Source organism: Enoplosus armatus, chromosome 2 (assembly GCF_043641665.1).
Source record: "Enoplosus armatus isolate fEnoArm2 chromosome 2, fEnoArm2.hap1, whole genome shotgun sequence".
In the NCBI taxonomy this organism is placed as follows: Eukaryota; Metazoa; Chordata; class Actinopteri; order Centrarchiformes; family Enoplosidae; genus Enoplosus; species Enoplosus armatus.
Genome location: NC_092181.1, coordinates 1927180 through 1954504, shown reverse-complemented (window position 1 = coordinate 1954504; position 27325 = coordinate 1927180). Strand labels below are relative to the sequence as shown.

The window sequence follows — 27325 nt, the reverse complement described above, 5'->3', positions numbered from 1 at the left end:
TGGGCATAAATGGTACACTCATGGATCAAGAAGGTGTCATGTTAAAAATCTCAGTACTTCGTAGAGCAATATATTCACTTAAGCCCTGTAAATCATATCTGATTTGTCAAGAGCCTCATGTCTGGCTGCCAGGTTTAAGGTGGTGGAGGGATTACAGTGCAACTAGTGTGGCATATGGTGCTATATATATTGACAGAATACTCTGACGTGACAATGTCAAGAAGTGCAGGAAAAAGAGGGCAGGCTCCAACCATTACATTTTGGATATTAACAGGTATATCAAACATTGTGTGCCATTACATGAAATTTGACAAATCAGGAACATGTGGATTAATGTGGTCTTCCAGGGCCAGCCTGCAGTGGAATTGTCCGGTGTGACATTTTACTGAAACTAGTCCAAAAAAAGTTCACCGTCATGAAAGAGGACTGTGGAGACAGCAGTGAGGAGAAGTAAAGGTGCAGGAGGAGGGAGGTGCATGAAAGGAGAGTGCTGCAGAGCGAGAGTCTCCAGTAACAGCAGATATGGGATCAGGCAGGAGGACGTGCAGGACTCAGCTCTGGCTGTTGGCCTTTCTGGTCTTTTCCTCTCTGACTTCTCTTCTGGATCTTAGCCAAGATCATCACCAGATCACTCATGAAATTAAATTAAATTAAACTCAAATTCCCTGAAACTCCTAACAGCCCTGCCATATACAAAGAAATGACTCCACTCGACTTTCACCCCACTAGTTGACTGTGTTTGTGCACGTTCAATATGTCTGATCATGTGTAGTTATGCTGATTCAGCAGGCTCAGAATAAAAATCATAAGTGACTCAATATTTTCCCAAACAAGGAAAAGAAAGAAAGAAAACAAAGGCATCATTTTAGAAAACATCATGAATTCAGAACAGCTGTTTTCCTGTAATTCTGCAGTAAACTATATGTATAAACGTTAGTCAAACATGTAAACCCTCATTGATTTTCTGCTGTTTATCTTTTTCCTCAGAGCGGAGATAACAGACAGTTTCTCAACTGCTGCTGGGAAATCATGTGTAAGTGTGTTTGTGTACTGAAACACTTTGGGAGGAGGACGGATGAGACAGTAGTGAGGTGAAGTGGAGGTGCGGGAGGAGAGAGGCTAAAAGGAGCAACACTCTACATTGACAGCAGATCAGGATCAGGTAGGAGGATGAGTAGGACTCTGCTGTGGCTGGTGGCCTCTCTGGCCTTTGCCTCTCTCACTTCTCTGGCTGATGGAGCTCCATTGTAAGTAGACCAGCCTTTACACATTCCCCCTGAGCTTGAATTAATTCAGGGAAAACAGAGATAATATATAGTGTTTGTTCAGCTTCCTGATATTCAGATTGTTATTGGCTAAACTGGAATGGGAGCAACAACAATATCAGGGGTTTCCTGCATTTATATTCAATTAAAAAAAGTGTGTGGATACAAATATCGGTTTAACTCAGTCCCATTTCACCTGTGTCTTACATAATGAGGAGCTGTAGTCCAGTTTGCAGTTTGTGTCACATAAGTCAGGGTAATGTGGTCTTTCACATGATGCCAGTAAACTGACCTAAATTATGTGCAGTTTGCACAGTGATGCATTACTCCAGACACATCAGAGTCCAGAGCCATGATGAAATGTTGCATTGATCCAGTGCTGGATCTTAGTCAAGATCATCAATAGATCACTCATTATGTGTCCACGTTGGATCTCATGGTCCTCATCTGAGCAACTATGTTGGGTTTTTATTTGGTAATTTGGTGGTTTATAGTGCCTAAAATACATTGAATTAAAAATAAGGTATATAACGTAATAATGTTTTTCAGTACATCCTAAAAAGCATGTGCTCCTTTCTGTCCAGTGACTTCACCCTCTTTCTCTCTCACTGCTGCTCTGCAGGAAGGTGATGTCTGCCCCCAACTTGTTGCGGGTAGGAACAGCAGAAAACATCTTTGTGGAGTGTCAAGACTGCACAGGAGGAGACATTAGGGTCGAAGTCAGAGTGATGAACCATCCAACCAAAACTAATCTGCTGGCATCCACATCTGTGACCCTCACCAGTGCAAAAAACTTCCAGGAGCTCGCACAAATTAAGGTAATGTGGAAATGCTGAAACACACGTTACTGTTGCCAAAATACACGAGTGATATCAGTATTTTAAAGCCTGAATTTATCACAGAGTCCAAAGAAATTGTTTTCTATTATGACTCCAATCAAGAAATGTAGCATGTATAACTGCACATACTGACATACCCCGTCCTGCTCCTCACACACTGCTTGTGTCTCCACATACTGGTTTCAGATCCCTACTGGTGACTTCAGTAAGGATCCCAACATGAAGCAGTATGTGTACCTGCAAGCTCAGTTCCCTGACCGACTGCTGGAGAAAGTCGTCTTAGTGTCCTTCCAGTCCGGGTACATCTTCATCCAGACTGACAAGACCCTCTACACCCCCAACAGCAGAGGTGAGTTCAACACTACATCAGTGCTGAAAAACACACTTACTTCTGTGAGAATGTCTCGATAAGAAAGGTAAGATGTTACTGTACACAATATATCACACTACGTATTCATTTCTATCAGTTTGACTTTTTTTAAATGACTAACTGAAATGTAAATTACGGTCAAATGATCGCATCTTTTGACTCAAAACAGATGCACCTTCCTTCAACCTTCAGCTGCAAAATTAACCTCTTTCTCTCTCTCTGTCAGTTTATTACAGGATGTTTGCAGTGACGCCCCGTATGGAGCCCGTAGAGAAGGATGATGAAACCCAAACTGATGGTCTTATTACCACTGAGATTGTGGTATTGTATTTTATCTTTGACAAGCACACACTTGTAATGTAATATCATATCATCAGCTTTGACTGGAAGCACGAAGCCTCTTGATGAGATGATATCACAAATGCTAACCGGTAGATAATTTCCCAACAAATTACTAAAATAACAGAAACACATGCATTGAACCTTGTGTCACTGTTAAGTTTCCTGTCTCGCTCTAATGACAACTGTCCAACCACTTACTGTAAAATAAATACATGCCTCCTCCTAGTGGTTGAGTTGAATGCAGACAGAAATTTTAGAAATGGCTGAAAAAAGTGTCTAGATGTTGACCAGGCTGATGGACTGTAGAAAAAAGACTTGCCGCAAAATATGGCATGGATTTAATGAATTTATTGGTGAACTTGCATGGCTCACTGTCAATATTGTTTATTTTTAGACCCCTGAAGGCATCATTTTTCAACTTTATCAAGTCTCTCTGAAATCAGGGATCCACTCTGGAGATTACAAACTTCCTGAAATTGCCAGGTGAGTATCTTAGTCGTGAATTGACATTTGTCCATAGATAACAGGTGAATGAAATTCAGAACATTACTAATTTAAGGTTCTACATGGAGTTTTCAGAAAGTCGTTGTTATTAATGACATTAAGTGAATGGCAGCCGTCATCCTGTTGAAGTGACATACACCACACTGATTTACAATAACGTTACTATCTGTAATGTTCCTATATTTTATCTGGACCATTGGCTCCGTGATACAAACTAGCTTACCGTTTGCAAGTTACTTCATCAGCTAAACTTCACATTACCATGGCTCCGGTTAAGTTAGCGAGTTGTCCACCCCTGCCTTGCATCTTTCTTGGCTAGTAGAAAGCAAACCGGTACTAATACACTGGGCTGGGCAATATGTAAGTTATTTCATCCGGCCACAGTCGGCCCAACAGCCGACCAACCACTTCCTCTATTCGTGCTCTGGGTGACATCATCACTGATGTCACAGGAGTAGACCAAGTATCAGGGGGGGTAAAATAGTTAGTGTGTTGATTGTAATATGTGTTTATAGTTACAATATAAGTTATATGGTAAACTATGTAGATGTGTAAAATGTTATTGAAAGTAGTAATTTTATCACTTACACTTTCCAGTGAAGAACTTGTTTACCTGCAGGGTTGGTACGGCCGAGATTGACTCCTGCTGATGGCAGGGCCTATATAAGCAGTTGCTTTTGGCTGTTGAAGGCGGAGCGTCAGTGTGTAGCTGTGTGCACGTGATGTTAAGTTAAGCTATTATGGGTTTAGTTTTGTTCAGTTCATCAAAGTTAACTGTTTTGTTTTGTAAATACTTTTTTTTGGTTACACGTGTAGCACGTGCCACTTTTTATTTTTGTAAATAAACCACCGTTTGTTGGAATTGGACCACTCTCCTTGTGTCTGCCTCCTATTTTTAGCCCTCTGGCCAAGCTTCTCCACACTAAGTCATACAGTGTATAAAGTGTGGAGACGCTGAATCATCAGTACACACATCACACAGATTTTTCACTTGCGCCAATATAGGCCAACTGATGAATTAATGAATAAATATTAGTTAAGCACAACTGGCAACCTCTCCATGAATCGCTACCTTAACGTGGTGGAGGGGCTTGCGGCCCTGTGACCCTGGGTGCTGTGTTGTCGGGAGCAATTGCTCCTGGTAGGGTCTCCCAAGGTCTCTTCTAAACTTTATTGTTTCTGCAGTTACTGCTCTCTGTAGTATAAACGTCAAGAGCCTATTTGTGTGATATCTTAATTTGTGTAAGATGTATAGAACTTGATGCAGTCTGAGGTCTGATTCCTGAGTCACCTTCAGTCGCTAAATGTTGTGAATATTTACATTTTTTGTTTTCCTGTTGAAATACGTGTTCTTGTGTGTGTCTGTGTGTAGTGTCGGACTGTGGAAGGTGGTGGCGAAGTTCCACAGCAACCCACAGCAGAGCTTTTCTGCAGAGTTCGAGGTCAAAGAATATGGTAAGTCCCTCATTACCTGCACTTTTATTTAAAACCTATACAGACCTACAACATTCACTTACTTGTTACCTGATTGGACACAATTTAATGTTTCAGTGCTGCCCAGTTTTGAGGTTAAACTGACGCCTGAGAGCCCCTTCTTCTATGTGGACAGTCAAGAGCTCACCGTCAACATCAAAGCTACGTACGTGAAGGTTTTTGTTTTGTGGCTTTAGAGACCAGGTCTGATTGGTAGATTCATTGGAGGAGAAAATAAAGGGTATTTTCATCTGCTGGTCATTTGTTGTTGTTGTTGTTGTTGTTGTGACATTTTGACCCCTACTTCATTGTGGGCTTAAACATGTCCTTCTCTTGTGGTTTTAGGTATCTGTTTGGTGAAGAGGTGGCTGGGACGGCCTACGTGGTATTTGGGGTCATGTATGGGGGTCAAAAGAAGAGCTTTCCCAGCTCTCTTCAGAGAGTCCCGGTTAGTTCATACTTACACTTTTGATGCATCTGTCTGTCAGTCTGCCAGCTGATTGGTCAGTCTGTATTGTATGTGTCTGAGTTTTATCTTTCGTGTTTCTTTCTCTCGCAAAAAGAAACTAAAACAAAAACTAAAACAAACTTCAGACTTGTTCTACAGTTTGGCCTCATCAGTGCAAAGAAATCTGAAAGAGAAGAATGTCTGTGATTTTACTGTTTTCCACATGTCTGCAGTCACAGCATTTCAGCCTAATTGTTAGATTCACATCTACAAATACATTAATGATAGTTAGATTTATTCCAGGCTGAAATAAGAATCTACACATTCAGAAAAATGACCCACCTACTTTTCACTGGCTGTATTTCAAGATGCATTTTTGTACAATGTCACATTAGATCGAGAGTGGTAATGGCGTGGCCACACTGAGGAGAGAGCACATCACACAGACCTTCCCAAACATCCACGACCTGGTGGGGTTTTCCATATTTGTAGCTGTCAGTGTGCTGACGGAGAGCGGTAAGAAAGAGAGACTGTGTGTACAGTATGTATGTGTTTGTGTGTGTTAAGTGTGTTTCATCGTGTGTGAATCATACAGATTCAGCTGTCTCAAAATAACAACCAGTATTACGAGTGTTACCATCACCATCGTGGACTTTGTTTGTTATGTGACTTAAGACTGAAGACAAAGTCCAGTTAAGTTTTATTGCACCTGATGTGGTGATTCAAGGGCTTTACTTTAAAATGAATATAAAAGAGTTTTAGGATGTGCACGTATCACGAACAGGTGGTGAAATGGTGGAGGCAGAGTTGGGAGGTATCCAGATTGTCACATCACCTTACATCATCCACTTCAAGAAAACGCCCAAATACTTCAAACCAGGAATGTCCTTTGAAATGACGGTAAAATACTTATTTACATTTAGGTGAAACGACATTAAGGTTAAATTTCTTTTAAAAAAATAAGACTGCTCTTAAACATGTTTTTAAAAACACAGATGTTCTCTGATAGTTCAGCTGTTTGTGTCTCTGATGGCAGGTTGAAGTTGTGAACCCTGACGACACTCCGGCACCAGGTGTTGTAGTGGTGGTCGATCCAGGCCAGGTGCAGGGCTCGACCGCAGCCAACGGCATTGCAAGGCTTACCGTCAATACAGAAGCAAGAACTAGCTATCTGACGGTCATCGTAAGTCTCTGAAATCTTTCACCCTTTCAATTTGCATTACAGCAATTTTTGGCAGATGAAAGCTTATGCAAAAACAAAAACATAAAAGGAATAGGGTACAGCTGATGTCAAGTTATTGTCTTCTTTTCTCATCAACTGATGTTGGCCTATTTCACTTCATGTTTGTTTGTTATTTAATTTACTTATTTTATTCTGTTTGCAAATTTCCTTTTGTAGGTCATCACATTTTGAAATATAAAGCCAGACTTATGGGTTCTTTTCCAATGGTCTTTTAATTGGAGAACATGACTTATTGATTTCATAACTTAAATATTTCCTATTTACTTAGCTACAATATCGGAGAACTAAACACTCAAAGGTCTGGTTACACGAGTTGATGCTGATAGTGCTCGTTGCCACAAGTGCAACAAGTCCTTAGCATGTGAGGCTGGAAAGACGAACAATCTTCGGAAACTTCTAGTGAAAGTGCATCACATCCAGGCAGTATCGATAAGAGTAGCGGTATCGCTAAAATCTTAAAGATACCCATGCATACTTGCACTCGGATATATTTAGGCTGCTTCTGTGCGCTTGTGAAACGTCTGTTCTCAGATTTCTGCTCTGCTTTGTGCGACAACCCTGTCAAAAATCCCAAATCAGTTGGATGCCAGATGTAGTGTTAACTAATGAAACTATCCCTTCCTTGTTGTGGGCGTGTTCGCTTTACTTCTTAGTGCAGGGGTATTCAACTGAAATCCGTAGAGGTCCAGTTAGAGAAAATGTCCTCAAGCAAAGGTCCGGAACATCATAATGTCTAACTTGCGTTGTGATTTAGTGTGATATATATTGAAGCAGCCTAGTAGTTTAGCAACGTCTGCATGTGATCAACTGTCAAATCAAATAAAGAAAGTACCATTCAAAAACATTTTGACAATATTTATTGTCACTTAACATTGAACTATACAGATATATAATACTGTAGATCTGTATAATGTCATTAAGTAAAAGAAGGGCTGCATTTAAAAATAAAATAGAGAAAATTAATAAAATAGCTTTTGAAAAATTGTGCATCTTAAAATAAAGTGCTTAATTTTAGAAAAATAAAGTGTAGCAGCAGCTTGAGTTTCTCTTTTTCTTTGTTAACTGTTTCACATCTTAACTTCAGTCTCAACCAATTTCACAATAAATAAATCTCAACAAATCTTAACAATTGAACAGTTTTACGGTTTCTCTTTCTTTCTCTCTTATATCACACTTTCTGTCGTTCAGTGAGAATTGAATTGTAGTGTTCACTCGTCTTATCATCTGTCACTCTCCTCTCACCTCTCTCGTCTGTCTGTATTCAGAGTCGCAATATTTATTGCCTGGAATTCACAGATTTGATTGGCTGAGTAGCATCATGTGGGCTGGTTTAACTCATATGCAATCGGTCTGTGAGTTTCCTGATCCGCTAAACTAGTGCCGTAAAGACTAGAAAAGCTGCACCGGTTAAAATAGAAGCGGCCCTTCAAAATTTTAAATCCCTTAATAATTTATTGATTATCGGACCGGGTCCGTATAGGACGGGGTCTGGGTCCGGAGTCGGACCGCGGTCCGCCTGTTAGTGGCCTATGTCTTCGTGCATCCCTCACAGGCAGTTACTCTTTAACCAGGTTCCTCCACTCCTGCCCTCCACAGCTTTATTATATGTACTTCCCTTACTTTCTTCACGTCTTTTTCACACAAACATGAAATCAATAAGTCGTGCTCTCAAATTGAAAGACCATGCTCTTGAATAAAGATAAGAAACAAAACTCGTATAGGCTAGGCTTGACCTGGCTGTGTATGCTTAACTGTGTGCATTTAATTGTAGGCAAAGACCAGTGATCCTCGTATTTCAAGTGAAAGACAAGCATCAGCAAGAATGACAGCTCTGCCATATATCACTAAAAGCAACAATTACATCCACATAGGTGAGGAACTTCCTGAAATAACATTATGTGGTGGCAGGGGTGCCTAACGTCCATGTATAGGACCCCCCTAAATGTCTCACACTAATTGTGGAATGTTGTTATTACAGGTGTGGATACAGCAGAAGTAACATTAGGAGAAAACCTGAAAATCAACCTCATACGCAACAGGCAGGAAAATACACAAAATGACATCACATACCTGGTGAGAGATGTTTTCCACTTGTGTACGTTTGTGCACATGCTTGAGTGTTTATGCTGCATTCAGCAGTCTGTGTCGTATTTACCCTCATATTTGATAAGTACTGGTGTGTAAATCTGTGTCCCCAGATCTTAAACAGGGGTCAGCTGGTGAAACACGGCCATTACAAGACAAGAGGCCAAATACTGATTTCCCTGAGAGAACCCATTACCAAAGAAATGCTGCCATCGTTCCGCATCATCGCCTACTACCATACAAATGATAATGAAGTAGTATCAGACTCTGTTTGGGTGGATGTCAAGGACTCCTGCATGGGCTCGGTGAGACACACAACGCTAATGTCGCAGAGTTAAACGAATGAAGTGAATAAACAAGACACTGATAACGTTGAAGGCTCATATACACATTTGTATAATTAATTTGTAACCGCTTAAGCAAATACAAAGCTGCTCTTCACTCCTCTTTTAGTTGAAGCTGGAATCAATCAGACCCGCTTCATCCTTTGAGCCTCGCAGGATGTTTGGTCTGAAGGTCACAGGAGATCCAGGGGCCACGGTGGGACTGGTGGCAGCTGACAAAGGCGTCTACGTCCTGAACAACAAGCACCGCCTCACCCAGAAAAAGGCAATTTCTTTATCCTGACTTACTCTGAAAAGTTTTTTAAAGAGGGTTCATTTAAAGGTGATTCTGGTATTTTTGAAGCGGGGCTCTTCTTTTTACATATTTTGGGGTGTAAATGATTAATAGGTACAAAAAGTTTCAGAACTGGTCCCATAGATCGCCTCAGACGGCAGTCGCAAAACGGGCTGCAACGTACTCCAATTGCGCCTGTCAAAACTTGTAATAACAATACTTGAGTAAAAGCACAATTACTGATACTTACAAATACTTGATGAAGTACAAACACAACAAAAAACTTACATTAATGGGAGTAAATGTAATCCATAACTTCCACCTCTGCTGATTTGTTATTTAACTTGCATAACTAAGTCTTGTCTGTTTGTGTGTCTGTGTGTATGACACCCTGCTCAGGTGTGGGACATCGTAGAGAAGTACGACACAGGCTGCACACCAGGTGGAGGGGAGGACAGTATGGGTGTGTTCTACGATGCTGGGCTGTTGTTCGAGTCCAGTGCTTCTGGGACTCCCTACAGACTAGGTGGTTCTACTTCACTCTCCACTCTGACTCTTTTCCTCCTTGTACTAGTCTCATTCTGGACAGGTATTTTTGAGTTTACTGCTCATCATTATCTTTTAAGCAATATAAGGACAAGCAAGTGGCAAACACACAATCGAATGTGTCCAAAGATACTCCTCTTTATGTCTTGAAAGGAAAAGTATAGACTAGTGTGGCTCATACTCAGCTAGAGGTGGAAATAACGAATCCCTTTGGTGATTAAAACCCTTTCATTGTTCGAAGACTTGTAGTCACTGACGATGTAGTTTGTTCACCTTTTTACCCTTTTTCTTTTACAGTGGTCGCATAACCATTTAAAGTTACTTCATTATGTGCATCAGTAAGTGAACGCATCACTGTTCATTCGGATGCAATGTTTAGCGCTGATTCTGACGTCCCTCAGTTCACTAGTATTGTTTCTGGGACTTTCACCACTTTTAAGGAGAAAGTGATGTACAGTGTATCACAGCTGAGGTGACGACGATCTTCTCAGTAAGCAGTGAGGAGCTCCGCTGCTAAAAGCTACTGATTTGTTCAGTGACAATGGTGATTCAGTGCAGTCAGTTCAGTTTTCAGACTCATTGTCAAAGATTCGTTCATACATCTTCTGAACACTTCTATACACAACACTTTGGACCGTGAACGACCAGTGTCGTGGAAAGAACACAACAATGAGCTGACATGGCTCCTGCTGTTTTGTTCCTTCAAGTCTTTTTCTACTAATGCATTTGTGGAATATTCTGTTCTTAAACTTCTTCAAATTGCAATTGTAAATCCAATCTCCTTGTACCAACACAGGAACATTACTGTGTCTACTGTGTCAAATGACCTCTCCCTTATGTTAACAGTATCACATCACAGATACCATGCAGACTGGGTTTATACTTGTTGGGTTCTGTTTAAGAGCTAGTCTGCTTTGCATTTCCAGATTTGAAGTGTCCGGCCCCCAGCAGGAGGAAACGAGCCAGCAGCTTGGGTAAGAATCATAGCTCAGATTACCCAATTACCACATATTCACTGAACTTCTGCACGACAGTTCAGGCTCTCTAAAATGTTTCTAAGATATCTGCGTCTATGTAAGGCTATGTGGCAGCAGGTGACAGTAAATGGTTAATGCTGAATTGAATTGAAATCGTGCCATGTGATTTTCATTTTAGTACAAACCTAAAATGTGAATATTTCTATATTCATATCATATCTATTTATCATATCATATATCATATATATTTCTATATGAGACTGTGTTCTGGTCAGACTGTTTAAGCTTGCTTCCATGCTCAAACAATACTTACAGTAAATGGTTGTTAATTGTTTTGGCTGTCTTACCATCAGCTCCTCCAAATGTCATCAATCAATATTTTCAACTCAATTTCTTTACCTACTGTCGTTTCCTTAATGTTCTGGATCAATCAAGGGGATGGGGGACGCCCTGGGTGGTTACTATCCATGGTGCTTAGAAAACAATCAAGATAATAACCTCTTTAATGACACTTTAGGTGAAGAGGATGACAGTTACATGGACAGCAATGAAATTGTTTCTCGCACCAAGTTCCCTGAAAGTTGGCTGTGGTCTGATATCAAACTGCCTACATGCTCTAACTGGTGAGTCAACTGAAACGTATACACAGAAAATATACACTGATAACTTCATTGATAACAGTACTGGGATTGAAAGCTACCCTTTACCTCTCAAAGTGTTAACACGTCTCTTTGTTTCAGTGACACCACTTCATTAGTGAAAAATGTTCCGTTGCCAGACTCGATCACAACCTGGCAGTTCATTGGCATCAGTCTGTCAAGCACTCACGGTGAGGATTCAGTTTCTCTGCACGACTTAACTCTTTCTTTCTTTTTCTTTACATTAATTGTGGTTAAAAGGGCTTTCTTTAAGCAGAACTGCAACATTTCTGTTTGGATTCTGTCCCAGTCCTTTGTTGTATATCCGCCTCTCTGTCACCACGTTCCCTGTCTGTCTCAACTGTCTGCTGTCAAATAACGTCAACATACCAAGGCCTGCCTATAATGTTCCAATATTCGTTTGTTACATTGATATTTGATTCTCAAAATCAGTACTCAAACCTTTGTTTGTTTGTTTGTTTGATGAATCTTTCAGTCCTATAGAAGACTTATAACAACATCTGTCACATAAATGGATTTTTTCAATAGAGATAAAACAAATATGACTCAGTGTCAAATATTGGATTATGACAATGTTAACCATGTCTACTAGGACAAGAGAAGATTATGGCTTGTTGAGTTAAGGGTAGGACGGTTGTGTGGTCCATAGCAGTCTTCAGCAGCTCAGCCAGGGGTTACTCAGGCAGGCACCGTGAAACTTAGCGTTCAAAGCTTTCAGTAGGCTGCGAGAGTAAAATATCGAAGAATTTTAACCCTCTCCAATTTGTCAGGTTTTGGAGGAGGATTCTGCTCTTTGGAGATTTAGTCGGTTAATGGAGATACTGATTTAAACACTTATTATAATGTTTCTCCATGTCACCTGTCCCTCCACCATCCTCTTCCCCTCTTTCTTTTGCTTTTGTCTTATTTCATGATTATTTTTCCTCTCGTCTTTAAGGTGTCTGCGTGGCCGATCCATTAGAGGTCATTGTCCGGAAGGACTTCTTCATTGATCTCAGGCTGCCGCACTCTGCTGTCCGTGGAGAGCAGCTGGAAATTAAGGCCATTCTCCACAACTACAGCCCTGATCCTGCCACTGTGAGTCTGGGCTATTCAGCTCTTGTGTTTAAGAACAGATGGCAAGGTTGTCTACGAAACTGGTGGCATGCAAATGCACATTGCAGTTTTCATTACACCTAATTTACTGACTGATGCAAATGATGTGACATCAGTAAATTCAGCAGTATACATAATCAACCTCTGTTAGCATATCTCCACATATTATACTCACAATCTTCCCTTTAGAGGAACAGTTCAACACTTGGGAAAATATGCGTATTCACATTCCTTCAGAGTGTAAGATGTGAACATCAATAATCAATACAATAAGTCATTGAACTGCATCAGTCTGCCTGTTCCGCCTGCGTTTGAGTCCCTCCCCTGCTCAGCGAGCTATAACGTGTTAATTAGTGAGCTTAAAAGGGGCTGGTAGGGGGATTTTGTTACCTTTGGACAGAGCCAGACTAGCAGTTTCCCAGGTTTCTGCTCACTGTAACTTCATACTCCACTGACAGATATGAAAGTGCCATCGGTCTTCTCATCTAACTCCAGAAAGCTAATTAGGGTATTTCAACAAACGTCAATATGTTGCTTCAATTTAACCAAGCATTACCCTGTTTTATATCTATTGTGAATAAATGCCATGGTGTACATGAAAGAAGCTGTTAAGATCCCTGAAGAGACATGAAAAGAGACATGAGCGACCTATCAAATGAAAATACATAGTATTTATACATATACATATACATAGTAGTTCTTTTGTAGAACCAATATGAATCTATACTGTAACTGTGATTGAGAGACTTTTCATCCCACCTGGACGCCATTGTTTTAATACCGATAAGATTATACAGTCCTTAATGTAGCCAGTCTTGTTTGGTAACAGCTTCATTTTGAGGATTTCTTTTTTCAGAGGCATGTATCATTAGCGGCCTAAACTGACCGTTTTGATCCTTACGCTTGAATTATGTGGGTGTGTTTTGATGATGGTGGTGGAGAGCGCTGCCTAACATGTCGGTCCTAATTGCTTTTAGACCTGGTGACCGCAAAGGCCATCACTTCACACTCACATTCATGCTCACTGAACCATTCAGTGACCTGGAAACATCTGCATTGGATCATTTTTCCTCCCCCCATTCACTCCTTTTAATTTGTCAACATCTACATGTCAGTGTCTTTCTTTTTCCTTCTCTCCATCTTTTCCCATTTCAAGGTGCGTGTTGATCTGATTGAGGAGGCGCATCTGTGCAGTTCAGCCTCTAAGCGTCGGAAATATCGCCAGGAGGTTCAAGTTGAGCCCCAAACTATACAATCTGTACCCTTCATCATGATTCCCATGAAGGAAGGACAATTCCCCATTGAAGTCAAAGCAGCTGTTAAAGACTCATCGCTCAGTGATGGAATCAGAAAGATGCTGTGGGTGGTGGTAAGACAAACAGTCTCAGTATCTGTAACTGTAACTGTCTGATTTGCATGTATGTGTGGCTACTTTAAGCCAGTTGCAACCACATCAGACTGATGTTCAGAGTTGTATTTAGAAAGAAAGAAAAGCCCCAGTGCAGTTTTGTCACACAGTGGAACAGATAGTCACTCAAAGATAGTTGTTGTTCCGGGTGTGTTTATTAACTGCTGTTTTTCCAGCCTGAAGGCGTACTGATAAAATCTACAAAGATTATAACACTAGACCCTGCTACGGGAGGTAAGTTTACTATTGTAGTAGCAACAATAAGGAAAACTTGTAATATCTGTTTTTTTATTTGCTAATCCCCTACACCTTGCCAACTGTCTTCTCCTTTAGATGGTAAACAAAATGTAATTATCAACAGTGAAATTCCTCTGAAAGATCTGGCTCCAAACACACCTGCGAGCACAGAAATCTACCTGACAGGTGAGATGATGGGAAAATGTTTTTCTGAAACTTGAACCTCTAATCTCATCATGTAGCTAAATACAGCAGGTTGCAGTGTATGACACGATTAAAATAGCAAGTTTAGCTAACTAACATTATAAGCATTATTCATCGGTCCAGATCAGAAGATGATGTTGCTCCGAGACAGTTTGTTGTTCGTTGATACGTTTGTTCACTGCCGGTGAAGAAGTGTAGAATTCAGATCTCAGTAAAATTAGCTCCTGCTTTGTTTCCTTAAGTGTGGTCTCTGTGGTTGCCATGGTCACACAGCGAGCTGTTGAAAAAGTTCAGTGGCAAACAGTCGTGTGCATTCACAATATCGATATTTGTGTATCACCCCAAATTTGTTGTCAGTGGTAGATGATTATGTTTCAGGAATCTGAACTGAAACTTCAGCGAACAGAAGTGAATTGTAGAAGAAAGTGACTTAACATACACGTAATGTGTTTTGGGGGTTCTTCTCCGCCAACTACATCTATAAAAGCGGCCTTGCTTTTGAAGTAGGAGGTGGTCTGAGGTCATTAGGAAACGGGGAATTCAATGGCAAAATGCTGACCAGAATTCATAAACACAGCCTCATCCGCAGCACTCCGCAAAGAAATGGACAATTGCATTGCAACTGCATTTGTGCTGCCACTGACTTTGCACTGGCATGATAACAGGGCCCATTATGTTATATTTGGGCACGTGACGTGATACAGTGCCTGTAAAAATGTTTTAGTTTTCTTCCTTTTATCTTTGTCCACACAGGAAGAGAGCAGATGAGTGCACTGGTGGAGAACGCCGTTGGTGGGAAGTCTTTGGGTACTCTGATCAAACAGCCCTCAGGCTCTGGAGAGGACAACATGATCACCATGACCCTGTCTGTCATTGCAACCATGTATTTGGACAAAACCAACCAGTGGGAAACTGTGGGCTTTGAGAAACGTGACGAAGCCCTCCAACACATCATGACTGGTAGACTCACACACATAGATGCATTTGTTAGCACAAGTACCAGAAATTCTGTCTCACCGAGGAGTCCAATTTAAAAGGACTCCTCAAACTGAAGAGGAGCAACTGTGTTGTGTGTTTTGTTTGTGTCCAGGATACAACAACGAGCTTTCCTACCGTAAGATTGATGGGTCTTTTGCTGCGTGGGCCACTCGCCAAAGTAGCACCTGGTGAGGCATCCAAACATTCATGAACTTGTACATGAATGTCTCCACATCCTCTGTCGACTCCTTTAACTGTTAGAACACCATCTCTCCTCTCCTCTCCTCTCTAAGGCTGACGGCGTATGTTGCCAAGGTGTTTGCCATGGCCAGCCATCTGGTGGCAGTGCAAAGCAAAGTTATCTGTGACGCTGTCAAGTTTCTGACTCTCAACACACAGCAACCTGACGGCTCGTTTAGAGAAGTTGGATTAGTGTTCAGTAGACAAATGATTGTGCGTGTACTGATTTCAGTAACAGCAGTTCTTAAACCCAGTGCTACACAAAAACAATAAAAAAGACATCTTTCCGTGTGTGTGTGTGTGTGTGTGTGTGCGTGTGTGTGTGTGTGTGTGTGTGTGTGTGCGTGTGTGTGTGTGTGTGTGTGTGTGTGTGTGTGTGTGTGTGTGTGTGTGTGTGTAGGGTGACGTGCTCGGCACAGATTCAGACGCCTCCATGACGGCCTTCTGCCTCATTGCCATGCAGGAGTCACACACACTATGTGTCAACACTGTTAATGTGAGTACAATGTTTTCTCTTCTACTTTACTGATTTCTGCCTCTTGCTTTTGAAAGAGGCCCACTAGTCCGTTTTCCTGATACAGTAAATCACAGGAGAGTATAAGAGAGGGGACAATCAAGACTCTATGAAGTATAAGTCATTGTGTACAGGGAAACGGACTAATAAAAACCGCTACTGTCCACCACTGAACAAATTAAAACTAAATTTAACATTTAATAATGATTCTGAGTAATGCAATGATTGTGAGAGCTTCCAACTACCACAGTTGTATGCATGAAATAGTCCAATACAGAGCCACGTCCTTTTCCTCTTGTTCTTCTTGTTATTCCTTAGTTTTTATGGCTGACTACAAATCAACAAGACGGACCCCTGTTGTACCTTATGTGCAACATCAAGACTTTATGTATGTAAATGTGTCCTTTAGTGTCCTGAAGTTACCTAAATGAAGCCCTTCCAACTCTCCAACAGCCCTTTAATGCTCCACTCCCTAAAGTTGTTTTATTCATCTTTAAGTCTCTTTCTACATTTAATGGCCGCTTCACACAAAATTAAGGGAACAAAATCATATTTTCCCACCTACCATTAGAGGTCTCTAGGCTCCCTGTATATAATACATAATACACAATAATACATACATAATACCTGTCCTATGACTTCTTCTGCCACCCAAAGCATTAGATGTGGATGGATTTCATTTGTGTTGCTCATAGCATTGCAAACAAATGACATCGTAACATCTGCTACTACTTGCATTGCTGACATGGCTGATCTGCACACTCCATCGTTTGATTTGTTTTAGTAATTTAGTTTAAATGAATGATTCATAGTTTTAAATAAACCTATTGGGTGGACTCCCTCCTTCTCGTCACATTCTTTCAGCCAGTTTGTGACACAGCAACATCTCTTTCCAGAAACGGTGTGTCCCTATTACTCTGGATAATCCATAGACATTTTTGTGTGCAACTTTCACAAGTTGTTTCTGTCCTCAGCCTTAACACATGGGTCAGCAGTGACGGTCAGATCACTGCCCAACTGCACTTGACTTTCAGCTACCCTCTTTGCACCTACTCCAAATCCAACAAGAGGCTGTCTCTGCATCTAATGTGGGTGTATGTCCTAATATGGGTACACACGACAGCAGTTACCTCAAAGATGAGAGACTCAGCAGGATGGACACAGTGTTAACAGCCAGAACTGCAAACATGAGAGCTGGATCTCAAGTCTGCCACTCACTAAGCCTCTGGTTATCTCTCCTCATTAACTGTCTTTCCCTTCTGTCCAGAGTCTGCCAGGCAGTATAGACAAAGCAGTGGCCTACCTGGAGAGGCGTCTGCCCAGCCTCACCAACCCATATGCTGTTGCCATGACGTCATATGCCCTAGCCAATGAAAACATACTGAACCAGGAGATCCTCTACAACTTTGCCTCCCCAGGTTTCCTCACACAATGCTCCTAAACATGACCAGAAACAAAATCTACTGTTTACTTTGTGCGAGTGTGAGTGTGTGCATGTGTGCTTTTGTGGTCCAAATAACACTACAAAGAGCAAACATACACATACAAGGGGGTTTGTGGACTTAATAGTCAATGAATCTTGTCACAACTACAGTAGAGTAATAAGAAGTTTGTGTGTGTGTGTGTGTGTGTGTGTGTCTTCCTCAGAGTTGTCCCACTGGCCTGTACCTAAGGGCCATGTTTACACACTGGAGGCCACAGCGTACGCCCTTCTTGCTCTGGTCAAGGCCAAGGTGAGCAGGTCCCAGTTATGTGCTTCAGCTTGTTTCACCATACCAAGAAAAAACAGACCACAGAGCCATAATCCATGTTACTACATTACAAGAGTAGAAGGTTGGTGAGGACAGACATTTCCCTGACAAGAACACTTTCTCAAAAGAGATCAAAATGTTTTTCACATTTCCTTTTTTAAATGACCATATTCTTTCTTCTATTTTGTGTCAATTTGCAGTGTAATTAATAGCCTGTAATATTCCATTACGTATCCAGTTTACTGCCATGCTAGCAACTCTGTGAGGCTGTATTTCGGTTGAGTGGCGGTTTGAGCTAAATGCTAACATCAGCATGCTAACATGCTCACAATGACAATGCTAACATGTTGATGTTTAGCAGGTGTAATGGCTGCCATGTTGACCATTTTAGTTTAGTGTGTTAGCATGCTATCGTTTGCTAATTTGCATGAAACACAAAGTACAACTGAGGCTGATGGTAATGTCATGAGTTTTGTTTATGGTCATGAATGCAAGTACTGGGCAAGTTAGGATTTCGACCTGATGATGGCGCTAGAAAGTCAGGGGATTATCAAAGTCATTAAAATATACCCTCTAGATATGTGAAGATATGAAAAATGGGTCCAATATTTACTTTGGCAACGACAGGGCGAGAAAATCAGTCATAATCTGTCCTCGAGTTCACTTCTCTCATTGGAGTGAATAGACTCAGGACGTGCCACTAGTCTCCTAAAGGCGCAAGGCGGTGGCCAAACCCATGTGACACAGGAAATGACTCTAAGTTGAACCGCCTCTGCTTGCATTCAGCTCCACTACAGGGTTTATTTTGCAGTGCTTGCCTCTCAGGGGTTTTAGGCTCCTCCCAAGCTCTATGTGCCGTCTGGTGACCTGTCTGAGTATCACACTAACGAGTAGAGTACAATGAAATAGCAATAAACTGTACCATTGTCCCATAATAAACTGTACCATAGTATAGACTTCCCGACACAGAAGATCACTGAACTTTTAATCCACATATTAAGCAAAAACTCTGATATCCTTTATGTGATTATGTCCCTCTTTTTATGCCATTGTTCAAGCACCTAAAACACTTGTCTCTATGTAGATAATATGATACCAAAGACTTCTTAGACAATAAAATACATTCAGAAATCTATGATATGCTTTGGAAGGTTTCAGGCAGCATTGAATCAGGACTTCTACATTCAGTAAAATCATTTCAAACAGCTAATAAACTGTCAACTACAGAGATTTCAACCCTTTACTTGCCTTCTGTTGATAAAGGCCTTTGAAAGAGCCAGACCTGTTGTCAGATGGTTCAACCAACAGCAGAAGGTGCACGGAGGCTATGGATCACTTCAGGTAACACAGGACTCTCTCCTTCTCTCTCTGTTTGGATGCATTCATGTGTCAATATTTTTAGCTTTTTAGCACTGTTCTGCTTCTTTTTTGTTCGGTAACAAGCGCTCAGGTTATTGATTATGTCTCTCCCCCCAGGCTACTAAAATGGTGTACCAGGCTTTAGCTGAGTACTGGGCCAATGCTGGAGAACCAGAGTACGATCTGAATGTGGACGTCTTCTTGCCAGGCAGGTCAAGACCTGACAGGTTCCATTTCAACAGGGAAAACCACCACGCCACAAAAACATCCAGAGTGAGAACGCATGCACATACAAACACAGAGAGCCTCATTACAACTGCATTAATCAGCTGTCCGGCCATATTGAGCAGAAGAACTGTTGTTATAGCTAACGTGCTCAGGTTATAGCAGGAAAACAGCTCGGCAGCAGTAAATGTCCTACGAGGTCAATGAAAAAACAAGCTAAAATAGAGCTTCTCATCATTCGCTCTGGATTTGTTACTTCAAGTGACTCCTTTGATATTACACCTGGAAATGTGTTTCCATGTTAGAAATATCAAATCTGCTTTAGAGTCAGAACTCCTCTCAGTTGTGTGTGTTTGTTTGTTCCTAATGATCTGGTAATACTGATGATTTCTAATGTTTTCTTTACCTTTGTATGTGTGTATGTGTTTGTTTGCACGTGTGCATGTTTTAAATCTCAACAGTTCAACGGTATAAATAAGGATGTAAATGTGACTGCCACAGGAAAAGGAGAAGTGACGTTGAAAGTAAGTATAACACATTTTTTGTTTGATATTTTATTAGTATTGTTGTGTGATTTTGATCAATCTGACTCTAGCTGGTATACGTGGTGTCCCTGAATAGACGAACTGTAGGTTGCAGGTGCAGTGTTGCTGGGAAGGTACATTTTGACTTGGAAACATTTAGATTTTATAATAAATGCTGTTGACAATATAAATGCACATTAAATGAGAGGTGATTTTTGCTAAATTAGATTTTGAACTTATCTTGGGCCCTCTTTGAGGCCCTGACGGTTCCTCAGGGCTTTAAGATGCACTCCTATCTATGTGACAGATGGTGTCGCTGTATTACGCTCTGCCTAAAGAAAAGGAGAGTGACTGTCAGAAGTTTAACCTGTCAGTGCAGCTCCTCCCAGGTAATTTGGTGTCCTCTGTCTCTTTCTGTTGGTTTTTATTTTAGCTGTCTTTGTCTTGCTTGTATTTGTCAGGTTGTTATTGTTTTGGGGGGTGTTTGCCAAATGTAAACTAAATGCTCAAATCAGATGTTTTGCTTCTGCAGAGAAAATGGATGAGGTTGAGAACATATACAAGCTGAAAATAGAGGTTTTGTAAGTACAATCAAGAAGTCATACTGACAAGTGACACATGGCTTTAAACAGCCATCACCACTTCCATTATTTCATTTCTCTCCACTCTTTCTTTGAGTCTTTCTTGTATTTCTGTTGTTTGTTTTTCACTCTTGTTTTAATGGTCCTACCCTCTGTGCCCTGAAATCAACACGGGCTAAGAATGGTTGCATATTACTGCTCTCTCTCTCTCTCTCTCTCTCCTGTGAGCAGCTCTGACTCACCATGCCTTTCCTCATAGTTTAAAATTATATTTGAAACATGTAAAAGCTTTATGAAGGTAGTTGGATTTGACATTTGATGAATCCACCTTTTATATGTCATCATTTTAATTATTCCGTCCATTCTGTGTACAGGTATAAGGACATGGAGCGTGATGCAACCATGTCAGTCTTGAATATTGGCTTGCTAACTGGCTTCACCGTCAACACAGATGACCTGGACTTAGTAAGAGCTTATATGCACACAAACATGCAAACACACAATCAGTCTTGAAACACATCTTGTTTCTACTAACTTGTAGTTTTAAACTGTGTTTGTATGTTTGTGTGTGTGTGTTAGTTGTCCAAAGGACGAGCCCGCACCATTGCAAAATATGAGATGAACACAGTCCTGTCAGAAAGAGGCTCACTCATCATCTACCTGGATAAGGTAAGGCTTTCTTCCCTCTATCCCCTTTTCTCTCTGGCTCCCTTCCTCAAATACGTTTCATTGACAAGAACATTAAAGCTTACATTAATTCATCATCCTGCCCAGTGGTGCTTCTCATTGATATGGTCGGCTGTAGAGAGCTCTCTCCCAAAATGTAGGGAACTTTACCCTAATTTGTCAGTGGCCAGTCTTCGCTCACTGAGTCTGTCCACCATTCAAGGGCCAGTCCACCAAAACCCTAACATTTTTTCTCACTTACCTCTAGTTGTATTTGTCATTGCTGACAGTTTGGTTTGTTGTGCTCACAGCTTTGAAAATTACATTTAGAAAATTCAGCAGCAATGTCTGCTGTTGTGTATGTGCATCTTATGGCCAAAAAACAACTGAAATTAAGTTGTTTTTCTCTCTCTCACACACATACTGTACCTTTGCTTTCCATCTCTCCACAGGTTTCTCACACACAACCAGAGGAGATCACTTTTAGGATCCATCAGAAGCTGAAAGGGGACTTGTTACAACCAGCTGCTGTGTCTGTCTATGAATACTATGACCGTGAGTCTCGGAGACTCTTAGACACATATGTGACCTCAGACAGACATATCAACAACAGCTCAACAATTTATTCATCGCTGCAAATAAAATAATCTACTCTGAAAACATTTTATGACATTTGCTGATGTACTGAGATCCTGCGATCAACCAACACACAATATTTCTTTCTTTCTTGTTGCAGAGACACAGTGTGTGAAATTCTACCACCCAGAGAGGAGAGCTGGACAGCTACTGCAGCTCTGTATAAATGATGCATGCATGTGTGCTGAAGGTAAACAGGAAGACCTAAACTGTCTAAGCACACATTTGTTCAATCTGAAACTCTTGAAGGAAAACCAACATTTTGCTTCAAGGGTGTAAATTATACCTTGATCAATGGTTTGTGCCATTAATATAATTAATACAAATAGATAAAAAGCCACCAAAGCACGTTAAAAGAAGTCAAATTAGCATTTTATGGCAAAGATAAGAAAATGCTTTGTCCAGTTATAGATAAATATTCCAGCCACTCTGTTTGTGATGAGAGCTAATACATAAACAGTTGTTATCAGCTGCCACTGAATGTCCAAACTGAGTAATGTTATATATTATAGTTTGTATTAAAGCACACCTGCAGGTCTCCGGTGACAGGGGCTGAGCAAAAAGACGACACGGGTGGGAGTGGGGGTGGGGGTCCTCAGCCTGTCCATTTAAAATACATCGGTTCCTATGCAGCTATGATCGGAGTTTAGTAGAAACAATGCCACACATGATGAACAGTGTTTGTGGCTTTGCTAAAAACATTCAGGGCTTGAGCCCTGTAAGCATTAGGTCAGAAAATGATGAAGTTTCTCTAGTAACTCTTTGTGCTAGATAGGCAGGGATGACGGCTGAGAGGGATCTTTGCTTGGGTGAGTGTCGCCCAAATGCTCAGTGTAGGATTTATGCACTGTGTCAGAAATCCCCACAATTGAACAAAAAAGGTAGTGTCCATGGCATGTCCTCTAGTTCCTGTTAATAATCCCACAATGCAATGCATCACATTTGATAGATAAAAATGAGGTGTGCAACATTTCAACAATCAGTGATGATTGTGGTTATTAATAAGTCTCAATTTACTGCCCACCACAGAGTAAACCACCTGGTATCTGTCATACAGGAAATAGTGAATATGTAAACCAGGGACTGCCTTGTGTATTTGGGTCAGGACTTAGTTGCAGACTAAGGACTTGGGTCAGACATGCCCATGTGCTCATTCATTTGAGTCTTCCGTTGTGTATTTACTTTGTTCCCTCTGTGTTTTTCCAGAGAACTGTAGTATGCAGAGAAAGGGCAAAATCAGAATTGATGAGCGCACTGAAAAGTCATGTGAGAGCTCACGGACCAGCAAGATAGATTTTGGTAAGAGTGTGTGTGTGTGTGTGTGTGTGTGTGTGAGAGAGAGAGAGAGCAAGTGAGCTAACTATCTGCAACTTGTGTCCTCTCAGTGTACAAAGTAAGAATGGAAGCGTTTACAGGCGAGTTGTCCGCTGACGTTCACACAGCGCGGATAGTGGAAGTCATTAAGGAAGGTTAGTGTTAATCTCCTTTCCTTTATGGTCACTTTCCATCCATTCTGGTGTTTCTAGGCCTTCTTTGCCGTTTATACATGAGATGTCTACTGTAGAAGTATTAATGCTGTGCATGTAGTTTTGTTATCAATGCAGTAAGTTGCAATGCACGTCAACAAGGGATAGTGGAAGTATCCCATAGTAGCCCATTTATACATGACTTGATGGAAAATGTGTGCATGAGTAATGCTTCTATATGAAACCTGTTGTTATGTAGTTAATTATGTCCTCTTGTATTCTCTTCTCCCATATTTTAATTACAGGAAGTTATGATGTGGGCCCTCTGGGTAAACTACGCACTTTCCTCAGTTACGCACACTGCAGAGAAGCTTTAGATCTGAGAACAGGAAAAACCTACCTCATCATGGGTGCATCCACAGATATTCACAAAGACCAACTGAGTCAATCGTGAGTTTGTTCTGTATGTGTGTGGTGTGTGCGTCCCCCTCGCAATTTTGTCACCATTTCAATCATTTTACTGTTTCCCTGCTTTCTATCACTGCATATACTTCACTTGAGCCAATCAAGTATGTCTACACTGTAAGTCTTATTTGATGTGGTAGCGTTCCTGAGTCATAGAGGGACATCATCAAATCAACTTAGTGACACAAACGCAATGACGAGTACAAAGCAGAAGGTCTGGTGCATATAGACTGTGAAGGCGTCTCTACGTGTGCCTGCTTTTTTGGGACACGTAAGTGCAGAAGCACGACATGCAAAGTGACTGAGTGAAGTAGAATATAGATCAGACTGTGTGTTGGTTAATAAATACACTCTCACTCTTTTCAAATTGGAGGCTGCAGACTATCACACATATTTCATACAGGATGAAGAAGAAGAATCATCTCCATGGATTTATATATCAATGCAGAGAACTTTACTGACTTTTCTGCAATAATCACATTCAACTTTTATTTTTGATACCGAATTAAATGCATCTACAAGTTGGAGAGTATTTCACTGAATTTATTTACATTCTTAAGCATTATGCCATCATGGTCATGAATTTTAAATCCGTGCAGAAGGACTTTGTGCCAGAAATAGATCTGGGGTCTCATTTATAAAACAGTGCGTAGGATTCAGACTAAAAGTGTATGTACGCACAAAAGCTGAAAATGGCGTGCATTATAAAATCATGCGTACGCTCGTCTGCAGGCAATGTTCCCATGAATCATGGCAGTCCATGTGCAGGTGGTGAAGATGAGCCGGGTGAGGTGACTGGAGAAGGCGGAGTCTGTTCACTGCAGCGATTCTACACACAAAAACTACATAACAACTCAAATCGTACTTGATGATATGCACAGTATTAGAGGACATTATTAGAAACTGCTGTCGCTCTGTTCTGCAGTTCTCTTATACTGTTTGATGTAATCTTTTTATTTCTACAACCAATGATGATAACTTCTTCAGTTAGTTCCCGTACAGTGTGGCCCTCTCCTCTGCTCCAGTTGAAACTTTGAGCAGACTTTGATTTAAGATTTGAGTTGCTTATGCACTGCTTTGATATTAAGTGAAATGAAATGTGTGAGAGGCATCATTATACAATCTGGTTTCAATTCACCACCTCACCGTCGCCAATTTCCCCTGTCTCCAAAATGTTCGTAGGCGTGGGTCAGAGTTCACTTACAGGTGCGCACATTCTCCCGCCAAGTTTGTTTTTATAGATCACACCTTGTGTGTGGGAAGTGGTGTGCGCCTCTTTCAGGCCCCGTTTTGTGCGTACGCAACAGTTATAAATGAGACCCCTGGTTCTCTCACGTTCATTCTCAGCACAAAATAACAAAAACTGGCTTTGAACTGTCTCATTTGAATCTCCCACCTGTTTGCGCCACTCCTCTGCACCTCCCTGCTGTGCGTGCTACATACCAAACAAACAGGCATGGTGAATTTCAAAGTTGGATGGAAATGAATGCACTGTTTGTTTGTGAGGCAGGAAGATACGTTTGAATCAACTATGATATTTCTGTGTATTTAATTGAATTGCAACATGTTGTAGATTGTAGAATGGATTATAATGTGACCTTGAAGAATTCTATTTCCCTACGAACAAATACCTGGCCACATGTTTTTCACTTTGTTTTCCTCAGGTATCAGTATGTACTCAGTGAGAGAACCTGGATCGAGTACTGGCCCACAGAAGAAGAGTGTCTGACTGTGGAACACAGACATACCTGTTTGGGCATAGAGGAGATGGTCGTTCAGCACCAAGTCTTAGGATGTCCGCACACATGCGTGTAGTAACAACAGGGGACCGGGGACACGTCCCCCCAATGTACGAAAGAGACACATCCCCCCAAAAAATTGTCTTCCAGAGATAGCTCATACTTTTCTGTAATAAAGTGCTGTTTGCCAAAACAAATTGTGACAAACTGCGTTGCTTTTAGCCAACAATAAATGATGTAATGGTACAAAGCAAAGGTGTATTAACGTTATAGGGTTGGTTTTGAGAGCCCAGAACCCAGAGAGGCAGCGGGGGAACACAGTGAGTCACGTTACAGCCAGAATATTTTATATATATATATATATATATTATATGTTAAGGGCTTATCTCCACCAAAACCGTGTTGGTGATTGTTGGAACAGTCAAAAGACTCACCAAGACGGTTTTGGTGAGTTTTAGTTTGTTTGAAGTGTGTTTTATGATGAGTTAATAAGCTAATTAAGCTAGTCTTAGTCCGGTGGGCGAGAGAAACTTGAATTCAGAAGGTACACAATTGTTTTTTTCTGTTTAATAAGGAAAGTAGGTGTAAGAGTATTTCATTTGACATTTTGTGAGTTTATTTATCAGACTAAAGAAAGCTAAGAGGGATTGTGGAGCATAGCGAACTCGCACACATCTCCCAGCTGAAACTTCGGGGGGCGCCGCACATACTTGCAGGAATATATCAGCAATCGCCGGCCGTTGGGCTGACTGTGGCCGGCTGGAAAACTTAGCATATCGCCCAACCCATAACTAACATTTGCTTTCTACTCGCCAAGATGCAAGGCAGGGGTGGACAACTCGCTAACTTAACCTGAGCTAACACCGGAAAACTGATACTGAGAAATACTGTTTGGATTACAGACTGATTGTACAGCTAATTTAATCTAATTAAGACTTGGGCTAAAAGAAGGGATCTAACAGTGTTAAGGTTTAAAAAGGCACTTTCAACTTTATGACCAGGCCCTGGCCAGCGTCTTATCTCAGGCCACATCAGGGTTTGAGAGACAAAATGGTAGTATGTGATTACATGGATAAACAAGATGTTTACTTATTATTAGCTAATTTTTCATGCTATGATCAACAGAGTTAGACCCACACTTCATGAAAACGTGCTTAGTAACGTGATTGCATTACATGAGTTCCAACTTGGGTTAAACAAAACTCTTTCCAAGGCACTTTGTTCAGGAATGCATCCCAAGATTTATGTCACATCTACTGAGGTCCTTGTCTGTTTTCACCACTGTGCGTGTGATGGGTGCGAAGGTCCCAGGCAGAGTGGCCAAAGGAGATGACTGATTGCCCCTTCTGTTTTATTCTGTTCATTGACTTGATGTCATGTGGATTCAGTCTCAAAAAGAGAGAACTCCAGTATCTGCCCCAAGGAAAGGTAATCCTTTTCATACATCTGATGTATTCAAACATTTTCCTGTGGTTTGTAGCCAGATAAATCAAAGGACGAGCTGTTCAGTGGATCCAGTCGTCTTGTTATCATGACTAGACACATACCTAACACATAAGTCTCGGTACCAAGTCTGGGAGGTGTCAGAGACAATTTTACTATTGAGGAGTGTTAAGTCAGCTTACAAACCCAGAGAAGTCTCAGCAAATGTTTATTAAAAACCCAGAGGAATTTCATAAACAGTTCCTCCCTTTTGGCCTTCTCAAACCTAAATCTGGAGGCTTCGATGAAGTAAATACTTCTATCAGCACATATGTGCTTGACAGTTGACAAAATGTATTGTTTTATTTTATCTGAGACTAGAAAAAAAATAGAAGCCTACAACTCAAAAAACATTTTTTGTGTGTATTTACTCTGTAAGTGTGAAC

The 27325-nt window shown here is 41.0% G+C and overlaps 1 protein-coding gene across 1 annotated transcript; it reads left to right on the top strand.

The window, feature by feature from the left end:
- The first annotated feature begins 1155 nt into the window (after positions 1–1155).
- LOC139297734 (complement C3-like) lies at positions 1156–25674 on the top strand. The gene is made up of 42 exons (XM_070920515.1): positions 1156–1247; positions 1888–2083; positions 2291–2453; positions 2701–2795; positions 3211–3299; positions 4693–4775; positions 4872–4959; positions 5139–5241; positions 5637–5757; positions 6026–6141; positions 6278–6424; positions 8256–8355; positions 8463–8557; positions 8683–8874; positions 9023–9178; positions 9587–9713; positions 10660–10719; positions 11228–11333; positions 11451–11539; positions 12307–12446; positions 13621–13833; positions 14049–14106; positions 14206–14295; positions 15067–15273; positions 15404–15479; positions 15585–15744; positions 15932–16027; positions 17313–17463; positions 17693–17778; positions 19060–19137; positions 19273–19428; positions 19842–19904; positions 20212–20293; positions 20437–20485; positions 20860–20950; positions 21065–21154; positions 21604–21706; positions 21888–21977; positions 22994–23086; positions 23173–23256; positions 23559–23703; positions 25383–25674. The coding sequence occupies exons 1-42, from the start codon at positions 1171–1173 to the stop codon at positions 25531–25533; spliced, it is 4755 nt and encodes a 1584-aa protein (XP_070776616.1). The 5' UTR covers positions 1156–1170; the 3' UTR covers positions 25534–25674.
- Positions 25675–27325: the final 1651 nt, after the last annotated feature.